Here is a 22,890-nt window from a genome sequence, read left to right as displayed (position 1 = left end):
ACAATTACTGAGGATATGACTCAGTTGAATCTCACAAGAATCTCTCATTACCTTAACCAGATGCCATCTTCTAAACAAATTCTGTAATTAGTGACCTAACTAAGTAACATGGGCTTGAAAAGATTTCAAGAATCAGCTCATCTAAGTTACAGAATGATAAATGCAACCCACAGAATACATTCTCTTAGTAATTTTAATATTCTGTTAACTTCCTTCTGGTACTGTCATTTATTTCATTGTTTAGAATTCTGTTTTCTTTTTTTTTTTTTTTGAGACTGAGTTTCGCTCTTGTTACCCAGGCTGGAGTGCAATGGCGTGATCTCGGCTCACCGCAACCTCCGCCTCCTGGGTTCAGGCAATTCTCCTGCCTCAGCCTCCTGAGTAGCTGGGATTACAGGCACGTGCCACCGTGCCCCGCTAATTTTTTGTATTTTTAGTAGAGACGGGGTTTCACCATGTTGACCAGGATGATCTTGATCTCTTGACCTAGTGCTTCACCCGCCTCGGCCTCCCAAAGTGCTGGGATTACAGGCGTGAGCCACCGCGCCTGGTCTAGAATTCTGTTTTCAAGGCCAGGCGGGGTGGCTCACGCCTGTAATCCTAGCACTTTTGGGAGGCTGAGGCAGGTGGATCAGGAGGCCAGGAGTTCAAGACAAGCCTGGCCAAGATGGTGAAACCCCATCTCTACTGAAAAATACAAAAATTAGCCAGGCGTGGTAGCGGGCACCTGTAATCCCAGCTACTCAGGAGGCTGAGGCAGAGAACTGCTTGAAGCCAGGAGGCGGAGGTTGCAGTGAGACACTGGATCCCAGCCTGGGTGATGAGAGAGGGGAAAGAGGGGAGAGGGGAGAGAGGGGAGAGAGGGGAGAGGAGAGAAGAGAGAGGGAGAGGAGAGAAGAGAGAGGGAGAGGAGAGAAGAGAGAGGGAGAGAAGAGGAGAGGAAGAGGAGAGAAGAGAGAGGGAGAGGAGAGAAGAGAGAGAGAGAAAGAATCCTGTTTTCAAATTCTTTGCTTCAAGTAGCAGCCCCAAGACTGTCTAACATCAAAACTACTGTCTCAGCTGGGCACAGACTCACACCTGTAGCCCCAACACTTTGGGAGGCTGAGGTCAGGAGGATCATTTGCACCTAGGAGTTTGACACCAGCCTGGGCAATACGCAAGACCCATCTCTATAAAAAAAAAAAAAAGTTTTTAATTATTCCCAGAGGTTACAGTCAAAGAATCCCACCCTGCTTTGGAGCCTACTCCAATATAGCTCAAAGGCAAGGGCAACAATGCTAGACCAAGCTGGGCAGTTTGGATGTAGACAGACAGTATGAGAGAAACTTAGTATAATATTTTGTTTCCTTCCTCTCCCAGACTTCCCAAACTCTGTCCCTTTATCTCTGGCTACCATATTCTTATTTTAAGTGTATCAAATACTGCGAAATAGGACTACTAGGATGACAAAGAATTCCAGTTAATGCTATGTATTTCCATACACCAACTGCAGAGACTAGGTTCTAATTCCAAGTTGTTCTGAATGCATTAAATGTAGGTACATGTTCAGCCATTTTAAGTCATTGACAGTAGTCATTTATTTACCTATTTGATGCTCCTTCAACTTTTTACAGCTAGAAACTCAAACAACTACAGTTCTTAGACATTTTTAAATGAAAATAATATGGCTCTAAATAAAAGCCAGAAATGCCTGGGTTCCAATGATCAGGCATTTTACCCAATTGATATCAGTCACCTAACTTGCCATTGCACACATAAAATATATTGTAACATATCAGCAGAAGTATATTTTACACATATTAAATAACCTGCCTCTAAAGGATACCTTCAGCTAAAATGAGACACTTTCTTTATTTGGAATTCCATGATGAGAGGACAACTTGGCTATATAAGAGACAGTAGCAGTTAAGAGTATAGACTGTAGCTGGGCATGGTGGCATACACCTATAATGCCAGCTACTAGAAAGACTGAGGTGAAAGGATGTCCTGAGTTGGGAGGCAGAGGCTGCAATGAGCTGAGATTGCACCACCACACACTCCAGCCTAGGAGAAAGCCTATCTCAATTAAAATGTATATATATATATATATATATACACACCAGTCAGCTGTGGTGGCTCACGCCTGTAATCCTGGCACCTTGGGAAGACAAGGTAGGCGAATCACCTGAGGTTGGGAGTTCAAGACCAGCTTGACCAACATGGAAAAATCTTGTCTCTACTAGAAATATAGAATTAGCGGATGTGGTGGTGCATGCCTGTAATCCCAGCTACTCAGGAGGCTGAGGCAAGAGAATTACTTGAACCCGAGAGGTGGAGGTTGCAGTGAGCCGATACCACGACACTGCACTCCAGCCTGGGCAACAAGAGAGAAACTATCTCCAAAAAAAAAAAGACTACTTACTTAAAGGCAGGATTTTTGGTAGTTGCACATAAGGCAGAGGCTTTTCTAAGATAACACAAAATCAGATGTCATAAAGAAAAAAAAAGGAAGTTCTATTTGTATAAAGCCATTTATATCATAAAAGCAACACCTTTAAATTAGTAAGAAAAAGAAACAAATCATTAGAAAAATTGACATGATATATGAAAAGGCAATTCAGAGAAATACAACTGGCCAAGAAGCATATGAGAAGCTTGGATCCACTAATAATTAAAGCACTACAAACAAACAAAATACAATTATTTTGCTCTGGCAAAAATTGAAAAGAATTATATTGCTGGGCGCAGTGATTCACACCTGTAATCCCAGCATTCTGGGAGGCTGAAGCAGGTGGATCACCTGAGGTCAGGAGTTCGAGACCAGCCTGGCCAACATGGAGAAACCCTGTCTCTTTACTAAAAATATAAAAGTTAGTTGGGCATGGTGGCGTGTGCCTGTAATTCCAACTACAAGGGGGCTGAGGCAGGAGGATCACTTGAACCTGGGAGGCGGGAGGTTGCAGTGAGCCAAGATGGTGGCACTGCACTCCAGCCTGGGCAACAGAGCGAGACTCCATCTCAAAAAAATAAATAAATAAATGGAGATTCTCATATATTACTGGTAGAAATGAAAACCAGTACAACCTGTTTTGAAGAAAATCTGGCAGTTCATTTTAAGATTTTAAATGTAAAAATTTCTGACCACATGATCTTACTTCTAGTGCTGTCCTACAGGAATAATAACAAAACTTTATGTACAATATGCACAATATTATTCCACCTTGTTTAGAAGCAAATTGTAATTATACAGGTATTTATACAAAAAAGCATTAAAGATTATACACCAAACTATTAACACTGGTTTTATCTAGGAAATGGGATTAAAGAAACAGGAGATGATGGGGTTTTTTTCCCTGTACTTCATTACCATTTCTACATTTTGCCATAATTATTATTAAAAAACTCTTTTTACAATGACTGTATAATTTTAGAATCTTAAATTACAAAAAGGGGTTGTTTTTTGTTTTTTTGAAATGAAGTCCTGCTCTGTCACCCAGGCTAGAGAGCAGTGGCAGACTTTTGGCTTACTGCAACTTCTGCCTCCCGGGTTCAAGCAATTCTCCTGTCTCGGTCTCCTGAGTAGCTGGGATTATAGGTACACGCCACCATGCCCAGCTAATTTGTGTATTTTTAGTAGAGACAGGGTTTTACCATGCTGGTCAGGCTGGTCTCAAACTCCTGAGCTCGTGATCTGCCCGTCTCAGCCTCCCAAAGTGCTGGGATTACAGGTATGAGCCACAGCACTTTTTTCTTTTTAAGTTTCTTAAAAGAAATTATAAAATCAAAGCCTAAAAGCAAAAACAAGTTTCTATTATTTTTTTTTTTTAATTTAAAAGGCAAAGTCTCACCCTCTCACCCTAGCTGAAGTGCAGCGGCATGATCACAGCTCATTGCAGCCTCTAACTCCTGAGCTTCCAGTGATCCTCCCACCTTAGACTCCCAAGTAGCTGGGACTACAGACTCACACTTGGCTAATTTTTAAAAACTGTAGAGACAGGGTTCTCATTATATTGCCCAGGCTGGTCTCAAACTCTACCTTCAAGCAATCCTCCTGCCTTGGCCTCCCAAAGAGTATAGGTGTGAGCCACTGTACCCAGCCCAAACTTTTAACTGCAAATAACTAAAATTTAATATAGCAAAGATTGTCAGTTACTGAATTTAATCTCTTTTCATTAATAGGGTAATGTGAAATATAAAAGCTATTAGACACTTAGAGTAGAATACAGTAAAATGTATCTTGCTTTTAAAAGAAGGACTTAGCAACGAATCAGTATAACTCAATTTCTTATAAACCTAATGGACAAACCATGATTCTTAAAGAATAGCTGTACACAAAATGTCAATGGTATGAGGTTGAGAAAAAAAAAGAACAGCTGTACAAATGGAACAAGTTTGTGTGAAAGGCTAAACTGAATTTACAGATTAGCATTCTTGATAATGTTTCATCAAGCTAACACATTGGGATAGCCAAAGGAAAAAATTATTAAATAGCTCAGAAAAGTTATGTCTCATATACAACTTTGTTTCCATAAATAACATGAATAGGCCAGGCGCGGTGGCTCACGCCTATAATCCAAGCACTTTCGAGGCCAAGGCGAGTGGATCACCTGAGGTCAGGAGTTCAAGATCAGCCTGACAAACATGGTGAAATCCTGTCTTAAAATAAATAAATAAATAAAAATTTTAAAAAATAACATGAATAAATTCAATTCTTCATATCATTTGAATGTTTTTAATCTTGCCTTTTTTTTAATCACCACAATGCAGTCATTTCTGAAGTAACTAAATACAAAAAATTTTTCTTCACACTAGATTGGCCCCATGGGGTTTTAATCACTAACAACACATGGAAACATCAAAAACTTATCCTCAACTAAATATGTCATCATCACTCTTCTAACTGGTGTTCTTTTCCAAAACTAAAGCTTTGAATTTTGAATTTTTTTACTATCTTCCAACATTTGAATGTTACACATAAAACCTAAGATATTTGCTGTCATTTACAGCAACAGAAGAGACTATACCTAAGACATAGTTCAATCTGGACAATTATTCTAGCACGATCAAAATGCCAGTAAGATGTTCAAATGCCTAAAAGTTTCCAAATATATACTTTTTTTTTTTTTGAGATGGAGTTTCGCTGTTGTTACCCAGACTGGAGTGTAATGGCGCAATCTCAGCTCACTGCAACCTCCGCCTTCTGGGTTCAAGCAACTCTCCTGCCTCACCCTCCCGAGTAGCTGGGATTACAGGCACGCGCCACCATGCCCAGCTAATTTTTGTATTTTTAGTAGAGACGGGGTTTCACCATGTTGACCAGGATAGTCTCGATCTCTTTACCTCGTGATCCACCCGCATTGGCCTCCCAAAGTGCTGGGATTATAGGCATGAGCCACCGCGCCCGGCCACTACTTTTTTTTTTTTTTTTTTGAGACGGAGTTTCGCAATTGTTACCCAGGCTGGAGTGCAATGGCACGATCTCGGCTCACGGCAATCTCTGCCTCCTGGGTTCAGGCAATTCTCCTGCCTCAGCCTCCTGAGTAGCTGGGATTACAGGCACGCGCCACCATGCCCAGCTAATTTTTTGTATATTTTTTAGTAGAGACGGGGTTTCACCATGTTGACCAGGATGGTCTCTATCTCTTGACCTCGTGATCCACCCACCTCGGCCTCCCAAAGTGCTGGGATTACAGGCTTGAGCCACTGCGCCCGGCCCACTTTTTTTTTTTTTTTTTTTTTAGGTGGAGTCTTGCTCTGTCGTCAGGCTCGAGTGCAGTGGCTTGATCTTGGCTCTCTGCAATCTCCACCTCCTGGGTTCAAGTGATTCCCCTGCCTCGGCTCCTATAGTAGCTGGAACTACAGGCGCACACCACCATGCCCGGCTAATTTTTTGTGTTTTAGTAGAGACAGGGTTTTACCATGTTGGCCAGGATGGTCTCAATATCATGACCTTGTGATAGGCCACGTCAGCCTCCCAAAGTGCTGGGATTACAGGCATGACCCATTGAGCTGGGCAAAGATTCTAAATATTTTATACCTTTAGGCTAATACTGTATTTATTATATGAATGTTCTCCTTTGGAGCCATAGGGGCCTGACCTTGATCCCCAAGTGTCGCATTTACTCAGTTTACTCATCCACAGAATAAAGAAAAATAATAGTACTGATCAGTCTGTTTAGAGGATAATGAGATAATGTAATAGATATCTAAGGCACTTAGTGACTATACTAAAGACTTGAGAATGCTCATGTGTCTCTTCACTTCCCCAATATAGATTTACTCATTGTAGCCACTGTCAAATCATATAAATAAGGTATCTTAAATCTAACCTCTTATAAAATATTTAATTTTCTGAATTTTTCCTAGTTTGTAAAGTTAAAAGCCCAATAAAAGTTGAGCAAGAGAGAGATTGGCACATGAGGTCATAAATTGCAGAAGCCCAATCATATACAGTATTTTAAATGACTATTATTTTGAGTGAGATGGGAAGACAATAGTTTTAAGCAAAGAAATGTCTTATCTAAGTTATATATGTAAAGGGTCTGTCCGGGCAAGGTGGCTCTCGCCTGTAATACCAGCGAGGAGGGCGAGTCACAAGGTCAGGGATCAAAACCATCCTGGCTAACACGGTGAAACTCTGTCTCTATTAAAAATACAAAAAAAAAAAAAAAAAGGGCCAGGCGTACTGGCTCACGCCTATAATCCCAGCACTTTGGGAGGCTGAGGCGGGAGGATCACACGAGGTCAGGAGTTTGAGGCTAGCCTAACCAACATGGAGAAACCCCATCTCGACTAAAAATACAAAACTTAGCCAGGTGTGATAGTGCATGCCTGTAATCCCAGCTACTCCAGAGGCTGAGGCAGGAGAATCACTTGATCTCAGGAGGTGGAGGTTGCAAGATCACGCCATTACACTTTAGCCTGGGCAACAAGAGCTAAACTCCATCTCAAAAAAAAAAAAAAAAAAAAAAGGCGGGGGGGGGGTCACTCAGGCTACTATATTGGAAGGAGACTGTAATAAAGCCAAGATGTTAACAGAGAAAACAGAGTCTAACAAAAAGTACAAGTAAGAGAAGATGATGGCTTTTAAATTAAGGTAGAAGCACAGTGGAGGTGACAAGTAGTAAGATTCTAGATATATTCTGAAGGTAGAGCCAAGAGTTTTTGCTATCAGATTGGATATGAATGTGAAAAAAAGAAAGAGAGGAGACAAAGATATCCAGTTTGGGACCTGAACAACTGGAAGGATAGAACTGATATTTGCTGAATAGGCTAAGACATAGGAGAAACAGGACTGGTGAAGAAGCTTCAAAAGTTCAGTTTTGGACAAATTAAGTTTGTGATGAATATGAGACATCCAAGTAGATATGACAGATACATAGTTGACTACATGCAACAGAATTTCAAGGTAAGAAGTCTGAGATAGAAATAAATTTGAGGCCGGGCATGGTGGCTCACACCTGTAATTCCAGCACTTTGGGAGACCAAGGTGGGTGAATCACAAGGTCAAGAGATCGAGACCATCCTGGCCATCTTGAAACCCCATCTCTACTAAAAATAGAAAAAAATTAGCTGGGCATGGTGGTGCACACCTGTAGTCCCAGCTACTTGGGAGGCAGAGGCAGGAGAATCACTTGAACCCAGCAGGCAGAGGTTGCAGTGAGCTGGGATCGCGCCACTGCATTCCAGTCTGGCAACAGAGTGAGACTCCGTCACAAAAAAAAAAAGAAAGAAAGAAATATTTAAAGCCATAAAACTGGATGAGATCACCAAGAAGGTGAGTGCAGACAGGAAAAAAAAGGGTTAAAGACTGAATCCTGAAACAATACGATATTTAGGTTAGGGACATAAGGAGAAACTGTCAAAGGAGATAGTGAGGTAGGAGAAAAATAAGAGAGAATAGTATCGGCCTGGAGCGGTGGCTCAAGCCTGTAATCCCAGCACTTTGGGAGGCCGAGGCGGGTGGATCATGAGGTCAAGAGATCGAGACCATCTTGGTCAACATGGTGAGACCCCCGTCTCTACTAAAAATACAAAAAATTAGCTGGGCATGGTGGCGCATGCCTGTAATCCCAGTTACTCGGGAGGCTGAGGCAGGAGAACTGCCTGAACCCAGGAGGCGGAGGTTGCAGTGAGCCGAGATTGCGCCATTGCACTCCAGCCTGGGTAACAAGAGCGAAACTCCGTCTCAAAAAAAAAGAGAATAGTATCTTAGAAGCCAAATGAAGAAAATACTTGAAGGATGAAAAAAAAAGGATTAAACTGGCTCATGCTGCTGATAGGTCAAAACAAGAACTTGGAAATAAACCAAAAAACAAGCAGGACATATGCACAAAAGTATTCAATACGGCATTGTTTATTAGAAAAGAAATACTCAGTGGAATACACTCAATGAAATATCACACAATTATGAAAAAGTGATAGTTATTAAGATCATATATACATGCTTATGACATATTCTATGTAAAAAATCAGATATAATAGATATTATAAAATCACAACCATATAAAAATATATGCATCTTTTTTTAATTAGAATATACCAAAACAAAAAATGTTACAGTTGTATGAATATTAACATTTTTTTCTCTTAATTTTTCAAATGAAAACAAAAATAAAGTTTGCCCTAAAAAGGTTAGCCTGGTGCGTCTATTACAATTATACAGCTTTGCCCAGACTTTTTTTTTTTTTGAAACTGAGTCTCCGTCACCCAGGCTGGAGTGCAGTGGTGCTATCTCAGCTCACTGCAACCTCTGCCACCTGGGTTCAAGTAATACTCCTGCCTCAGCCTCCTGAGTAGCTAGAATTGAAGGTGCCTGCCACCGCGCCTGGTTAATTTTTGTATTTTTAGTAGAGATGGGGTTTCACCATCTTGGTCAGGCTGGTCTTGAACTCCTGACCTCGTGATCCACCCACCTCAGTGCTGGGATAACAGGCATGAGCCACCTCGTCCAGTTGCTCATAGACTATTCTTAACTACAAAAGCAAGGATTGAAAACAGATTAACAATAATAGAAAGGCTTAACTATTTCCTTATCTAAATGAAACAAAAAACTGGAGAGTTTGGATTACTGGCCAAATATTTATATATCCCTTTACACTTATACTATCATTAACACATTTTGTTCTAAATTATCCTATTTTACACTTAATTTACTGGGGCAGAATGAAAGTACATGATCATGTATATTTTTGACACCGATTATAAGGGTAAACTACTGTCTTGAAGGAGAAAGGGGAAATGAGATCTGGCTTTAAAAAACTGAAATTTCTCAACCTCCATTTACATCTAACCTTCCAGAAACAGATGTGGATCAAATGTCTAACTCTCTCAAACACCTAACTTCATCTACAATTCTTATGGCCAATGCCTCTGGCACAATGCTTCATCACGTCTCATAATTCTTCCACCAAGTCCACTATTGACACATTTAAGATGTGAATGATTGCACACATTTTGCACTATATCTTGATAATTTGGGTAATGTATTTTAAATGTTACTCATACACAAGGCAGGATTAAGGTATAGTGTTGGGCATTGTGATTCTAGGCATGCATATAATCTTTCATATTAGTGCTTTTTTTGAGACAGAGTCTTGATCTGTCACCAGGCTGGGGTGCAGTGGCACAATCTTGGCTTACTGCAACCTCTGCCTCCCAGGTTCAAGCGATTCCGCTGCCCTGCCCTCTGGAGTAGCTGGGATTATAGAAACGTACCATCACACCCAGCTAATTTTTTGTATTATAGCAGAGACAGGGTTTCACCATGTTGGCGAGGATGGTCTTGATCTCCTGACCTCATAATCAGCTCAACTCGGCCTCCCAAAGTGCTGGGATTACAGGCATGAGCCACCGTGCCTGGCCAGTACTTTTTTTTTTTTTTTTTTTGAGATGGAGTTTTGATCTTTTACCAAGGCTGGAGTGAAGTGATGAAATCACTGCTTACTGCAACCTTCGCCTCCTGGGTTCAAGCAATTCTCCTGCCTCAGCCTCCACCATGCCCAGCTAATTTTTTTATTCTTAGTAGAGACAGAGTTTCGCCATTCTGGCCAAGCTGGTCTCAAACTCCTGACCTCAGGTGATATACCAGCCTCAGCCTCCCAGCCCATATTAGTGATTTTGAAAATAATTTTTTTTTTTTTTTTGAGACGGAGTCTTGCTCTGTTGCAGAGGCTGGAGTGCAGGCCCGATCGGCTAACTGCAACCTCTGCCTCCCGGGTTCAAGCGATTCTCCTGCCACAGCCTTCTGAATGATTACAGGTATGTGCCACCATGCCTGGCTAATTTTGTATTTTTAGTAGAAATGGGGTTTCACCACATTAGCCAGGCTGGCCTTGAACTCCTGACATCAGGTGATCAGCCCACTTCAGCCTCCCAAAGTGCTGGGATTACAGGTGTGAGCCACTGCACCCAGCCAAATTTTTGTATGTTTTTGTAGAGATGGAGTTTCGACATGTTGGCCAGGCTGGTCTTGAAACCCTGATCTCAAGTGATCCACCCACCTCGGCCTCCCCACATGCCAGGATTACAGGTGTGAGCTATTGCGCCCAGTCTACACTGCAAATATTTAAAAAGGAAAAAGGTTTTGGGTAATTGCTTAATGCACAAATTAAGAAATGTTTGTTCCTAATGTTTACCAGATTAAGTAATAAAAGATCTAGAGTACCACAAAAAGTAGAAATAATAAAGTTACAGAACTTGAGAGTTAGAATCTTAGAACCAGTAGTTCTCAAAGGTATTTAAAATTTACTGGTTGAGGGGGGCATTAAAGGCAGAATCACAAAGGGCATTAAAGGCAGATTCCCAGGCTCAAGTGTCCAGAGATTTAGATTCAGTAGGTCTAGTGGGGTACCCATGAATCTGTATTTCAAAATGACCAAGTCCAACCCCACATTATTACAACTGAGATAACTATGTTAAGTAATCTATTTGCCCAGAATCACATAGAATCTAGGTCTCATTAACTCACAACAGGGGTCTTCTCACTATACCTCTTAAACTACATACTTTATAGTTAAAGGAACGAGGACAAAGAAAAAGTTACTAGTATGTTATTTGAGTCAGTAAACAATCCTAGAATAAATACTCTTGGTTGAAATTCCTTTTTATTATTAATTCATTAAGTATTTCTTAATTTATTATTCATTCACTAAGTAATTCTATGTGCATAGCAATATGGTAAATTACAAAACTAGTAAGACATAACACTACCCTCTGGAAACAATTATCAGTTTGGAGGACAAGGCAAATACATAACTGAAATCTAGACGGGTATGGTGACTCAGACCTGTAATATCAGCACTTTGGGAAGCTGAGGAGGGCGGATCAGCTGAGGTCAGGACCAGCCTGGCCAACATGGTGAAACCCCATCTCTACCAAACACAAAAAAATTGGCCGAGTACGGTGGCTCATGCCTGTAATCCCAGAACTTTCAGAGGCCAAGGCAGGTGGATCACCTGAGGTCAGGAGTTCAAGACCAGCCTGGCCAACATGGTGAAACCATCGCTACAAAAATACAAAAATTAGCCATGCATGATGGCAGGGGCCTGTAATCCCAGCTACTCGGGAAGTTGAGGCAGGAGAATCACTTGAACCTGGGAGGCAGAGGCTAGTGAGCAGAGATCATGCCACTGCACTCCTGCCTGGGCAACAGAGCAAGACTCTGTCTCAAAACAAAAACAATAAGAAACAAAACTTGATATCCAACAGCACCACAATATATGGGTATGTGCCAAAGTAAGTGCTGTGGCCAATTTCAAAATTAACTAATTCACACAGACTCCACTCAGTATTTTTTGTGGTCAGAATTTACCCTTCAGAGATCAATATTCAATTTCTTCTCTTTCACTGTTAAAAAAAAAAAAGCTGGCATTTAATAAAGGAAAGGTTTTGTCTTTGTGTGGAACAGTTCCCTCTCCCCACATTTCATATACCCATTCACATCAATACCACTACTATCACATCATCCCACATGCCAGAATAATAACTTTTGTAGAGACCAAAGTTTATATAATTTTAATGCAAAAATCTAATTAAGAGCTTAGCCCTCTTCAAACGGTAAGAAAAGCCTCCCTTCTGGAGAATCTTACTGATTATGTGTGGTTGACTGAGGATTTCAATTCTTCATTCTTCTGCAATATACTATACATCCATATATTACATTAGCCTAACATTATAGGCAAAGTGTACTTTGATACCTCTTATCTCTCTCAGCCATATGACTTAGCCAATGGGACGTTAGGAGAGCAGAGTCTGGAAATATGCTGGTAGGATTGGGCTTGGCCTCTTGTACTTCTGCCAATGCCAGGACACAAGCTTTCCCCAAATAGACGTTACCTCTCTCTCTAGCCTGGACCCCAGCAGGAGACACATGGACAGAATAAATGCCTATTGCTGCATGCCACTAAGATTTGTGGTTGCCAATAATTATGCAGCAAAATGTCACTGAATCACCATATCTAAGAAATCCAAGCCAAGCATGGTGGCTCATGCCTGTAATCCCAGCACTTCGGGAGGCCAAGGCGGGTGGATCATGAGTTCGAGACCAGCCTGGACAATATGGTGAAACCCCGTCTCTACTAAAAATACAAAAATTAGCCATGTGTGGTGCTGGGCGCCTGTAGTCCCAGCTACTCAGGAAGCTGAGGCAGGAGAATTGCTTGAACCTGGGAGGTGGAGGTTAGAGTGAAGCAAGATTGCGCCACTGCATTCCAGCCTGGGCGACAGAGTGAGACTCCTAGAAAAAAAAAAAAAAGAAAGCAAGAAAGAGACAGAGAGAAGAGAGAAAGAAAGGAGGGAGGAGGGAGGAAAGAGGGGGAGAGAGGGAGGGAGGAAAGGAAAGAGAGAGAGAGAAAGAAAGAAAGAAAGAAAAAGAAAGAAAGAGAGAAAGAAAAAGAAAAGAAAGAAAGAAATCCAGACTGGGCACAGTGGCTCACACCTGTAATCCCAGCACTTTGGGAGCCTGAGGCAAGTGTATCACCTGAGGTTGGGAGTTCGAGACCAGCCTGACCAACATGAAGAAACCTGCCTCTCTACTAAAAATACAAAATTAGCCAGGCATGGTGATGCAGGCCTGTGATCCCAGCTACTCAGGAGGCTGAGGCAGAAGAATCGCTTCAATCAGGGAAGCAAAGGTTGCGGTGAGCCCAGACTGTGCCATTACATTCCAGCCTGGGCAACAATAGCAAAATTCCATCTCAAAAAAAAAAAAAATCCAAACAATCAGGACTGATGTTAAGCAGTGCTTCTCAAGCACCTGCCTGAGACTTTTGGGGTTCTCCCAGAGATATCCATTCAGTACCTCTGGACTATAGGGCCAAAAATATGCATTTTTATAAAAAACCCAGGTAATTCTGTTGCAGTACCCACACTGAGAAAAACTAAAATGAAGATTACTAAACTTTACTCAGTAATATTCACTAACTGCTCAAGAATATTAACTAGATAGATGAATTTTACTTTAGATAATCTGTGTGTTTCTCGAGATGTATGTAAAATTGAAATCTAATCAAGTGAATTATTTCAAATGTATTACAGAAGTTGATCTTTAAATAATAGCTGTTGTATCCTTTTATTAAGAATTCATTTATAAACCAAGCAGCCACATCTTATTTTTCATCATCTATTTTTGCATAGAAAATGTTCTAAGAATTAGGCCAGGTGCAGTGGCTCATTCCTGTAATACCAGAATTTTGGGAGGCTGAGATGGGTGGATCACTTGAGGTCAGGAGTTCGAGACCAGCCTAGCCAACATGGTGAAACCCCATCTCTACTAAAAGTACAAAAAAAAAATTAGCCCGGTATGGTGGTGCGTGCCTGTAATCCCAGCTACTTGGGAGGCTGAGACAGGAGAATCACTTGAGCCTGTGAGGTGAAGGTTGCTGTAAGCCGAGATCACACCACTGCACTCCAGCCTGGGCAACAGAGTGAGACCCTGCCTCCAAAAAAAAAAAAAGAAAAGAAAAAACATGTTCTAAGAATTAAGGAGTCCAAGAAGCAGGTAAGTGAAAAAGAGGGATTCAAAGAAATAATTTATCCATGACCCCAAAAAAGGATGTGCTATCAATCAGTCTTCTAGGGTTTTTTTCCCTGTTCAGCTGCACTATTTGTGCCTGTCCAGTTAACATCACTAGAGCTATGTAACCCAAATCCACACAGGCCCTCTTTAATCACTTTGCATTTAATGAAGCTGCACTAGCCACTTCAATATTAGGCAAAGTTTTACATGTTCAGAACTACGACATTTGCATAACCACTGCTGCACTAACATCTTGTAAGTGTCCCTGCTTCTCTTTAAAGGTTGATCTGGTGAAGGCATTACTCCATCTCATATACCCAATAAGAGTGAGAAGTTGTTGCTGCTACTGATGTTTTACCATTAATGTGGTATGTAAGGGCACATACTGTAATCCTGGCTCCACAATTTACCCACTGTATAGTGAGTTATTCAAATTCTCTTTACTCTCCCTCTATGGAAAAGGGGAATGACAATAACCTACGGTATAGATTGTCACGAGGATGAAATAAAAAAATATATGCAAATTATTTGACTAGCTGATGGTGCATGAAAGGCACTTAGATACTGATTATTATCATTATTGTTACAGGTCTGAAATCCAGCTTCACAAATTTTGTCATTTGGTGCTATGCAATACTAAAGAAAAAAAAAAAAAAAAAGGACTAAAACCACTTTTAAGCAGTGATTCTTTTACTCTCCCTTTTAAGACACACTATTCTAAGATGATTGTATTAACAAAAAAAATTATTTTTAAATCAATGTTTTTTCTGTTACTTTTATCAGTTCTGATCACAATATTATGAGGACTTCACCATAAATGAGAATCTATATTCTAAAAAGGTTAAGAATAACAAAGAACATTGAAAAGTGTACGTTCTGAGATTTCTGCTCAAGGAATGTTTAAGGCCTCATATTCAATATTATACAGGAACCACATGGCTTATGGCTAAAGAATTTAAATAGCTAACACAATATAAAGAAATTTAAAGAAAAATCATTCATTTTTACTTTGAAAGGAACTACAATTGTTAAAAATATTAAAATATTAGTTTTAAAGTAAATTCAAAATTCAAATTATTTTAAAAGAACTATATGGATTTATCACCAATTTAACAGACATTAATCAACAGTAGACATTTTTCAACAATATCAAAAGCATAATAGCAAACTTCAAATTTTCTTTCATCATTTTCCTAGTTCAGATTTTTAAAATGAAATAAGTAACCTTTGTATCTAACATAGCAATGAGAAATTTGTTTAATGTGAAACACACTTATCATAAGAAAAAAGTAATTGGAAAGGGTCATTGGTCCTTTATTCATTTTAAAAGCACAATTCATTTGCTCATCATAAACCAAGTGTACCAGTTGTATGTAGAATTCACTCCTGAAAATTTCTAAAAGCGAATCCCTAAAAGACCTCTAGAAAAAAAAGAGTTGCAAATAGAAGATAAGGTCTTTTTCCTAAGGTGTCTGAGAACTGAAATGAAAATATCCAAAGGAAAGGATGACTACCATTTCCCTTTAGACTTTAGAGAAGTGTCAACGGGAGTCAAATCTCCTAGAAGTCTGATGTCAGGTCAAAGTTGTCTCGACAGCAAAGCCAATAAATAGATGCCAGGTGACTAATAGTAAAGTTATCAAAATACAGCCCAACAGTACTGTAATTCTCCAAAAGCATCTAATATGTGAGTGCCCAGGTTGAAAAGATGGAGATATAATTATTAAAATACTTGGGAACAAAATAATACCACTGATAAGAATAGGAAACCATATAATAAAATGTCAAGAATCTCACAGTTCTGGCTTCCTCAACATTTTTTCTATTCATTCGGTAACATTTCTGAATAATGAAAGTAATATGGATTCCCAGCATGATCTAAATATAAAACTAAGGTTCAATGTGTTCTCTAGTTGATGTTCTTTTTACTAGAAGCCAAAACCGCTTCTTTATAATAAAAAAAAATACATATACAGGTCTGTTTCCTGAGATCTCATAACAGATACTGTTCACTGGTGATTAAAATATTATTTTTAATCCTTGCATTACCTCACAGCTAAAAATGTCAAGATACCACACCCAATATGTCTTTTTTACCCCGTGAAGGGGGGTGGGGTGGGAATATGGTAGCGGGGATAGGAAAGTACACAGGAATATTAAAGGTGATTTCCCTGGAAGTCACGGGGCAGGCGCGCAGGCACCGAGTCGCGGCTCCACTCCACCGCGATCCGGGGGACGCGTCGAGAAGGGTGAGCACAGGCCTCGGCCTCTTCGGGCTCCCTCCCTCGCCACCCGCAGGGGAAGTGGCCGGGACGCGCCGGCTGGGGCTACTCACCCGCCGCAGCGCTGACCAGCAGGATGGTCCATGGTAGCCAGGGCACCCGCCAGGGCCGCTGCAACGAGGAAGTCATCCCTGGGCCAGCCAAGAAGCAGGAGGGCAAAGAAAAGAAATGCGGGAAGTGGATACCGGCGGACAAACAGCCGGGAGGTTCGTCTCCTCTCCCGTGGACTGATCGTGCCCGTATCACAATGCAGTTTGAAAGGACAAATGGCAGATGAGAGGACCTAGCTCAGAGCTTTCATGCCGCTGCAGAAATTCCCTTCATTTCTCTCCCTCGCGGCTGGGGGGGGTTCCTTCGCCTCGGACGGGGTGCTGCAGCCATCCAAAGTGAAGGCATATCCGTGGGGAAAGCAGGGATCCAAGAAGAAATCACCCAAGTTATTTCCCTCGTAGTTTCACGATATCAAAAAAATATCCAGGTCTGGGAGAAAACATATCCAGGGTGCGGAGGACGGAGATAGATCCGGGGCCCGGGGACGAGTTCAGAACTAGTTCCCGACTGCCGGGAAGGGCGAAGCCGGGCGGGCGGCGGCGGCGGCGGCGCCCGGCGGCCCAAGTCGCATCGCCAGAGGCTCCAGGAAGGCAGGATTCCTTAAGTTTCGCTTCGGTGCTTCCCTCACTGTGATTTCGAGAACAAATCCTCTTCCTCGACTGGATCGAAAAAAGTGCCTGCCTCCATGGACAAGCTCACAGTCCCCACGCCTTTGCGGAACAATCGTGCGAGGGTCGGCGAAGCCCTGGCGAGGGCTGAAGGGAGGTGGAGCGGGGGAGGGGAGGGGTCGCGGCCCGTGCCGGAGCTCCCCGAGACGGCGAGCGGAGGGGGTGCGAGCGGTTGCCCCTTCTGGCCCTCCCGGCGGTGCTCCCTTCCCTTCCTAGGTTTTTATCCCGGCTGCCCGATCTTGCCTGAGGTAAATTCCACCAGGAAAGCCTTGTCTTCTGCAGTCAATGGCTCCTGTGAGAGAATCACAACCACCCGAGGAAGCCGCCGCCGCCGCCGCCGCCGCCTCGTTCTCCCGCAGCTCTGGGCTCCGGGCGGAGCTCGGGCGTCGCGGGCCGAGGGCGGGGGGCGGCGGGAGGGCGGAGAAAGGTAGCCGGGGAAGAGGGTGAGCAGCAAGGAAGCGAGACACCCTGCGCCCCTCCGGGAAGCACTTCCAGTGGCTCCGAGCAGACCAGACACAAAGGGGGGAGTCGCCGCAGCTGCCAGTCTGCGGCGCTCCCGGTCACCGGAGTCGCCCCGCCTCCGCCGCCGCCCCCGCCTCCTCCTCAGTCTCCAGCTCTTCCCGGCCCAGTCTGTCTCTGGCCTGTGGTGCAGCGCGGGCGGCGACGGCGGCGCTGGCGGCGCGATGAAGCCCGCACTGAGTCTGCGCGCTCACGGCCCCGCCCGGCCCCGCCCCTCGTCCGGGCTGGCTGAGGGCTCCGAGGCCCTAACTCCTCGGGCCTCTCCCCTGAATGGCCGAGGGCTGGGTGGGGCAGCGGTGGGCAGCGGTGGCCTCTCTCTCTTTCTCTCTCTCTATCTCTATCTCTTTCTCTCTCTGTGTGCCTCTCTCTCTGTCTCTCGCTCTCTCACACACACACACACACACACACACGCCTTCCAAATGTGCATGGCTTGGGATTCGCGTGTGTGTTTAAGAGAGGGTGGCCACATCTTTTTGTCCAGTGTTCGGCAGACTTCCGAGCTCCGGGAATTCTTCCGACAGAGGCGTCTTGGTCTCCCCAGGACTCTCGGAGGAAAGCCTTGAGGGACAGAACTGCCCTCTGTTGTTTCACTGGGCTGGTGCCTCCCTCTCCGCAGCCCAGAGAATCCGGATGGACCCGCCTTTCCCAGAACCGGAGACCTTGGCCTCCTCAGGCTCCCCTCTGACTCAAACAAAAGCCGGAATTGGAAAGACCACCCCTAAATTGATGTGTTTGCTGTAATCGACGTCCTGCTTGCCTCAACCGCCCATTCCCTTAGCCTTAGCTGACAGGAATATTGAATATTTGCAAGGATGCGAAGCCAGAAAACAAACAAAAAGAAGACTTAATTCTGTAAATCGTCCCGCTGCGTGCGCGAGCCTGTCGGTACAGCGCGATGCCCACCTGAGACAGGGCCTGGATTCACTAAGGCTGGGGACCCTGAGGGCTTTTTAGGGCACGTGAAAGGAAAATTGAGCTAGAATTGTGTCACGATAGAGTGGGATCATTTTGCACTCAAGGAATTGAGAAGGTCCCATTGGTACCCCAATTTCCAAGGATTTGTGTAGTGCGTTTTTTCGATCTGGTTTGTACTAGCGACCAGGATAGGGGAGGGGATTCATCCCGCCCTTATACCCCGCTGCGGGGTCAGCCGACGTGGGTGGGATTTTGCCGGCGGAGAGGGGAGAAGGTGACGTACATGGCGCCATGATCGGAAGTCTGGGTTGAATTCTTAGCTGCGAGGTGGAAAATGCGCGTAGGAGGGCGATCGGCGGTCTAGAGGGGTAAAGTCTGGCCTTCCCATCTCCCACCAGACAGTACGGTTATTCTGAAGGCTGGTTTTGCTGGTCTTTCATTGTGGCCAAGGGCACAGATACAGTCATAGATAGACTCCTTAAGTCATGTTCTGCTTGCTTCTTCAAGTCTACTTTTATCTCTTTATCTGAATTTGATGTAAATAAATCTCCACATTCCTTAAACTGGTTTCTGTTATCATACTAAACATCTTCCATAATTAGGGGTTGTAGCAATACCAGCCCCGGATTCTAAAACTCTTTTTAATTGAAATATGTTTGTACTGTTTACCCTTTAGGCAAAGAAAAGTTCTACATAGCAAAATCCCTTAAAAAAGACAAGGAGCATATGCTTTGATTCATTAGCTTTATTTATTTATGTATTACTTATTTATTATTATTATTTTTTGGCGACGGAGTCTTGCTCTGTCACCCAGGCTAGAGTGCAGTGGTGGGATCTCGGCTCACTGCAACCTCCGCCTCCCAGGTCCAAGTGATTCTCCAGCCTCAGCCTCCCGAGTAGCTGGGATCACAGGTGCCCACCACCACACCGGGCTAATTTTTGTATTTTTTTTTTAATATAAAGATGGGGTTTCACCATGGGTCAGGCTGGTCTTGAACTCCCGACCTCAGGTGATCCGCCCACCTTGGCCTCCAAAGCGCTTGGATTACAGGCGTGAGCCACGGCGCACGGCCTAATTTTCATATTTTTAGTAGAGATGGGGTTTCACCACTTTGGCCAGGCTGGTCTCAAACTCCTGACCTCAGGTGATCCTCCCACCTTGACCTCCTAAAGTGCTGGGGTTACAGGCGTAAGCCGCTGAGCCCCGGCTGATTCATTAGCTTTATTACCATATTTTGTTTCGCCCAAAAGACCAAAATCAGAAACCAGTATTGTTTTACAATTTGTCTTTTAAGAACTGAGAGTTTCTAGCACTAAGAGAAATTGGATTTTTGTATGTTAGAGATGCAGAAAGTTCCTCAAATTGAGATCAAGTACTTCATCATTAAATTTTTATTTGCTTAAGACTTTTTCCGAGAAACATTAAGTGCCCTTTGTGGTAGTTTCCCCTTATCTACAGTTTCAGTTACCTTCGGTCGACCATGGTCTAAAAATATTAAATGGAAAGTTTCAGAAATAAACAATTCATAAGTTTTGTTTTGTTTTGGGTTTTTTTTGTTGTTGTTGTTTTATTTTGTTGTCTTTTTGAGATGGAGTTTCGCTCTTGTTGCCCAGGCTGAAGTGCAATGGCACAATATCCACTTACCGCAACATTTGCCTGCCGGACCCAAGCGACTGTCCTGCCTCAGCCTCCCAAGTAGCTAGGATTATGGGCATGCGCCACTATGCCCAGCTAATTTTGTATTTTTAGTAGAACCAGGGTTTCACCAGGTTGGTCAGGCTGGTCTCAAACTCCCGACCTCTGGTGATCCACCCACCTCGGCCTCCCAAAGTACTGGGATTACAGGTGTTAGCCACCTCACCCCTCTCAGAAGTTTTAAATTGAGTACTGTTCTAACTAGCTGTGATAAAATCTCTGCCATCCCACACTGTCCTGCTGAGATGTGAAGTATCCGTTTTTACAGTGTATCTGCTATAACCTTCTTAATGACTTAGTAGCAGTCTCATCAGATTGACTATGGCAAGATGCAGTATCCAAGTGCTTGTGTTCAACTAACCCTTATTTTCCTTAATAAAGGCCTCAAAGCACAAGAGTAGTGATGCTGGCAATTCAGGCACAGAGAAGCTGTAAAGTGCTTCCTGTAAGTTAAAACATCAGTTTTTGACTGAATAAGGAAGGAAAAAAAAATATGCTGAAGTTGCTAAGACCTCTGGTAAGAATGAATCTTTGGTGGGGCGCTGTGGCTCATGCCTGTAATCCCAGCACTTTGAGGGGCCGAGGCAGGAGGATCACTTGAGGTCAGGAGTTCAAGACCAGGCTGCCCAACATGGTAAAGCCCCATCTCTACTAAAAATACAAAAGACTAGCTAGGCATGGTGGCGCCTGCCTGTAATCCCAGCAGCTACTCTGGAGGCTGAAGCAAGAGAAACACTTGAACCCTAGAGTCGGAGGTTGCAGTGAGCCAAGATTGTGCCACTGCGCTCCAGCCTGGGTGACAGAGACTCTGGCTAAAAAATAATAATAATAATAATTCTATTAGTGAAACTGAATTGTGAAGAAGAAAAAACAAATTCATGCTAGTTTTGCTGCCACACCTCAAACTGCAAAAGTGATGGCCACAATGCATAATAAGTGCTTAGTTAAAATGGAAAAGATATTAAATTTGTGAGTGGACGACATAACAGAAATGTATTCCAGTTTACAGCAATTGAGTTAAGTACTCTCTGCAGTTTCAGGTGTCCACTAGAGGTCTTGGAACATAACCCTTGTGGATAAGGAGGAGGGAGTACTAGTGTACTGTACGATAAATTATATAGAACACAGAAAAGGTCCTAGGAAATTCACATGAAAAAATACATGCCACTGACTTGGTAGGCAGACAGCTAGATTTGTACCCTCTTTCCTTTTCTGTTCCTTCTTCTAATATCTCAGTTGTGACATGGCTGTACACTCACAGTGAGAAAGAACATCAAAGAACAGAATTAGGACTTGGCAAGAAATTTGTCCATGACAAAAGGCAGATAATGTAAGTCAAGCTCAGCTGAGAACAAAGTACTGGTGGTACAGGTAAGGTTTGGCATCTGTACTAATCAGAATGGGCTAAATTACAGTACCATCCCCCAATCTCAGCATCTTATTGCAACAAAGGTTTATTTCTCACACGTTACATGTTTGATATAAATCAGGGGGCCCATCGCAACTTCAGTTGACCAGGAAATAGACCCCAAAACTCTGAAATTTGTCTGCAGGGGTTATTACCTAATGATGGCAAGAACAACCTCTGTGGGGATTGAGGGATGCAAGACTGGGCAGAGGGAGAAGTTGAACTGCAACATATTTGCAACTGAGGCATCAGCCAATCCTGCAGGAATTCTGGAGCTGGGTTGGCCTATCAGCATTGTCCTAAATTGAGAGAGAGAACGAGGTTCTTATACCTTCACACTAACCAGTCACTGGATGTGGGCTGCACATATAAAGGAGATGTGACCTTTGATAAAAGGGCTCTCTTTACCCAACAGCTGCTCCCAGTGAGGGACCCAGCTGAGCACTGTCAGCCACCAGCATTTTCAGCAGTTGGGAGAGAGCCTCAGACCTAAGGGGTGGATCTGGGGAGCTCAGCACAGCACCCACTGCATAGACTGTTCATTGTAATCACTAAGGTCCCCAGATTGGTAAAGGCTTCACTGAGACACATGTTTTCAAAATTGCCACAGTAGGGATCATAAAATTTAATTGCTAGTGTTGCAGTGTCTTGCTGTAGCCATTAACAAGCTTCTACCTAGAAGCAGAGCGCTTCACTTACACTCATATTTTAGTGGCCAGCAAAGTCAGATGGCCAAACCTAACTTTAAGAGGGCAGAAAATGTAATCCTACCATGTCATGAGAAAGAGAACCTGAATATTTGTGAATAGCCCTAATGACTAAACATAGCATCCAAGGATAAAATAATCCCCAATACTCTAATCACCAAAACCCCAACAAGTAGGACTTTTTTTCCTGGTAGGGGTAAAGAAGCAGGAAATGAAGGAGAGCAACACAGAAATTCAAGAGGACAGACTAACAGCATCTGCAAGACTTATCTTCACTATGAATTATAGCCCCTCATGGGTGATATCTCTGCTTTGAGTTGGAGGACTGTCTTAGTTTTAAGGGACAGAGGGGCACTAAGCAGATCATTAGAACAAGAATTGAAATAAGAACCAAGGCCAATTTATTGTTAAGTAACTGAGGACATGTAGGAATTACCTGGGCTTAGAAATACCAATTACTTCTAAGAACAAACATCATGGTCATAAAGAGGTGGTATCATCTGGGTGTGGTGGCTCACACCTGTAATCCTAGCACTTAGGGAGGCAGAGGCGGGCGGATCACAAGGGCAGGAGTTTGAGACTATCCTGACCTACATGGTGAAACCCCATCTCCACATAAAAATACAAAAAATTAGCCAGGCCTGGTGG

At 43.1% G+C, this 22,890-nt stretch overlaps 1 protein-coding gene across 1 annotated transcript in view; it reads right to left on the bottom strand.

Moving 5' to 3' along the window:
- Positions 1 to 17,527, bottom strand: part of BMPR2 (bone morphogenetic protein receptor type 2) — a 173,377-nt gene extending 155,850 nt beyond the window's left edge. The window contains exon 1 of the mRNA XM_035305333.3: positions 16,332 to 17,527. Within this exon, the coding sequence (XP_035161224.1) occupies positions 16,332 to 16,407 (76 nt within the window). The 5' untranslated portion in view covers positions 16,408 to 17,527. The remainder of the gene's footprint in view (positions 1 to 16,331) is intronic.
- Positions 17,528 to 22,890: the final 5,363 nt, after the last annotated feature.

This window comes from Callithrix jacchus, chromosome 6 (assembly GCF_049354715.1).
Source record: "Callithrix jacchus isolate 240 chromosome 6, calJac240_pri, whole genome shotgun sequence".
NCBI classification, from domain to species: domain Eukaryota; kingdom Metazoa; phylum Chordata; class Mammalia; order Primates; family Cebidae; genus Callithrix; species Callithrix jacchus.
Note: the sequence above shows the minus strand (reverse complement) of the source record. Positions and strands in the feature narration are given on the sequence as shown.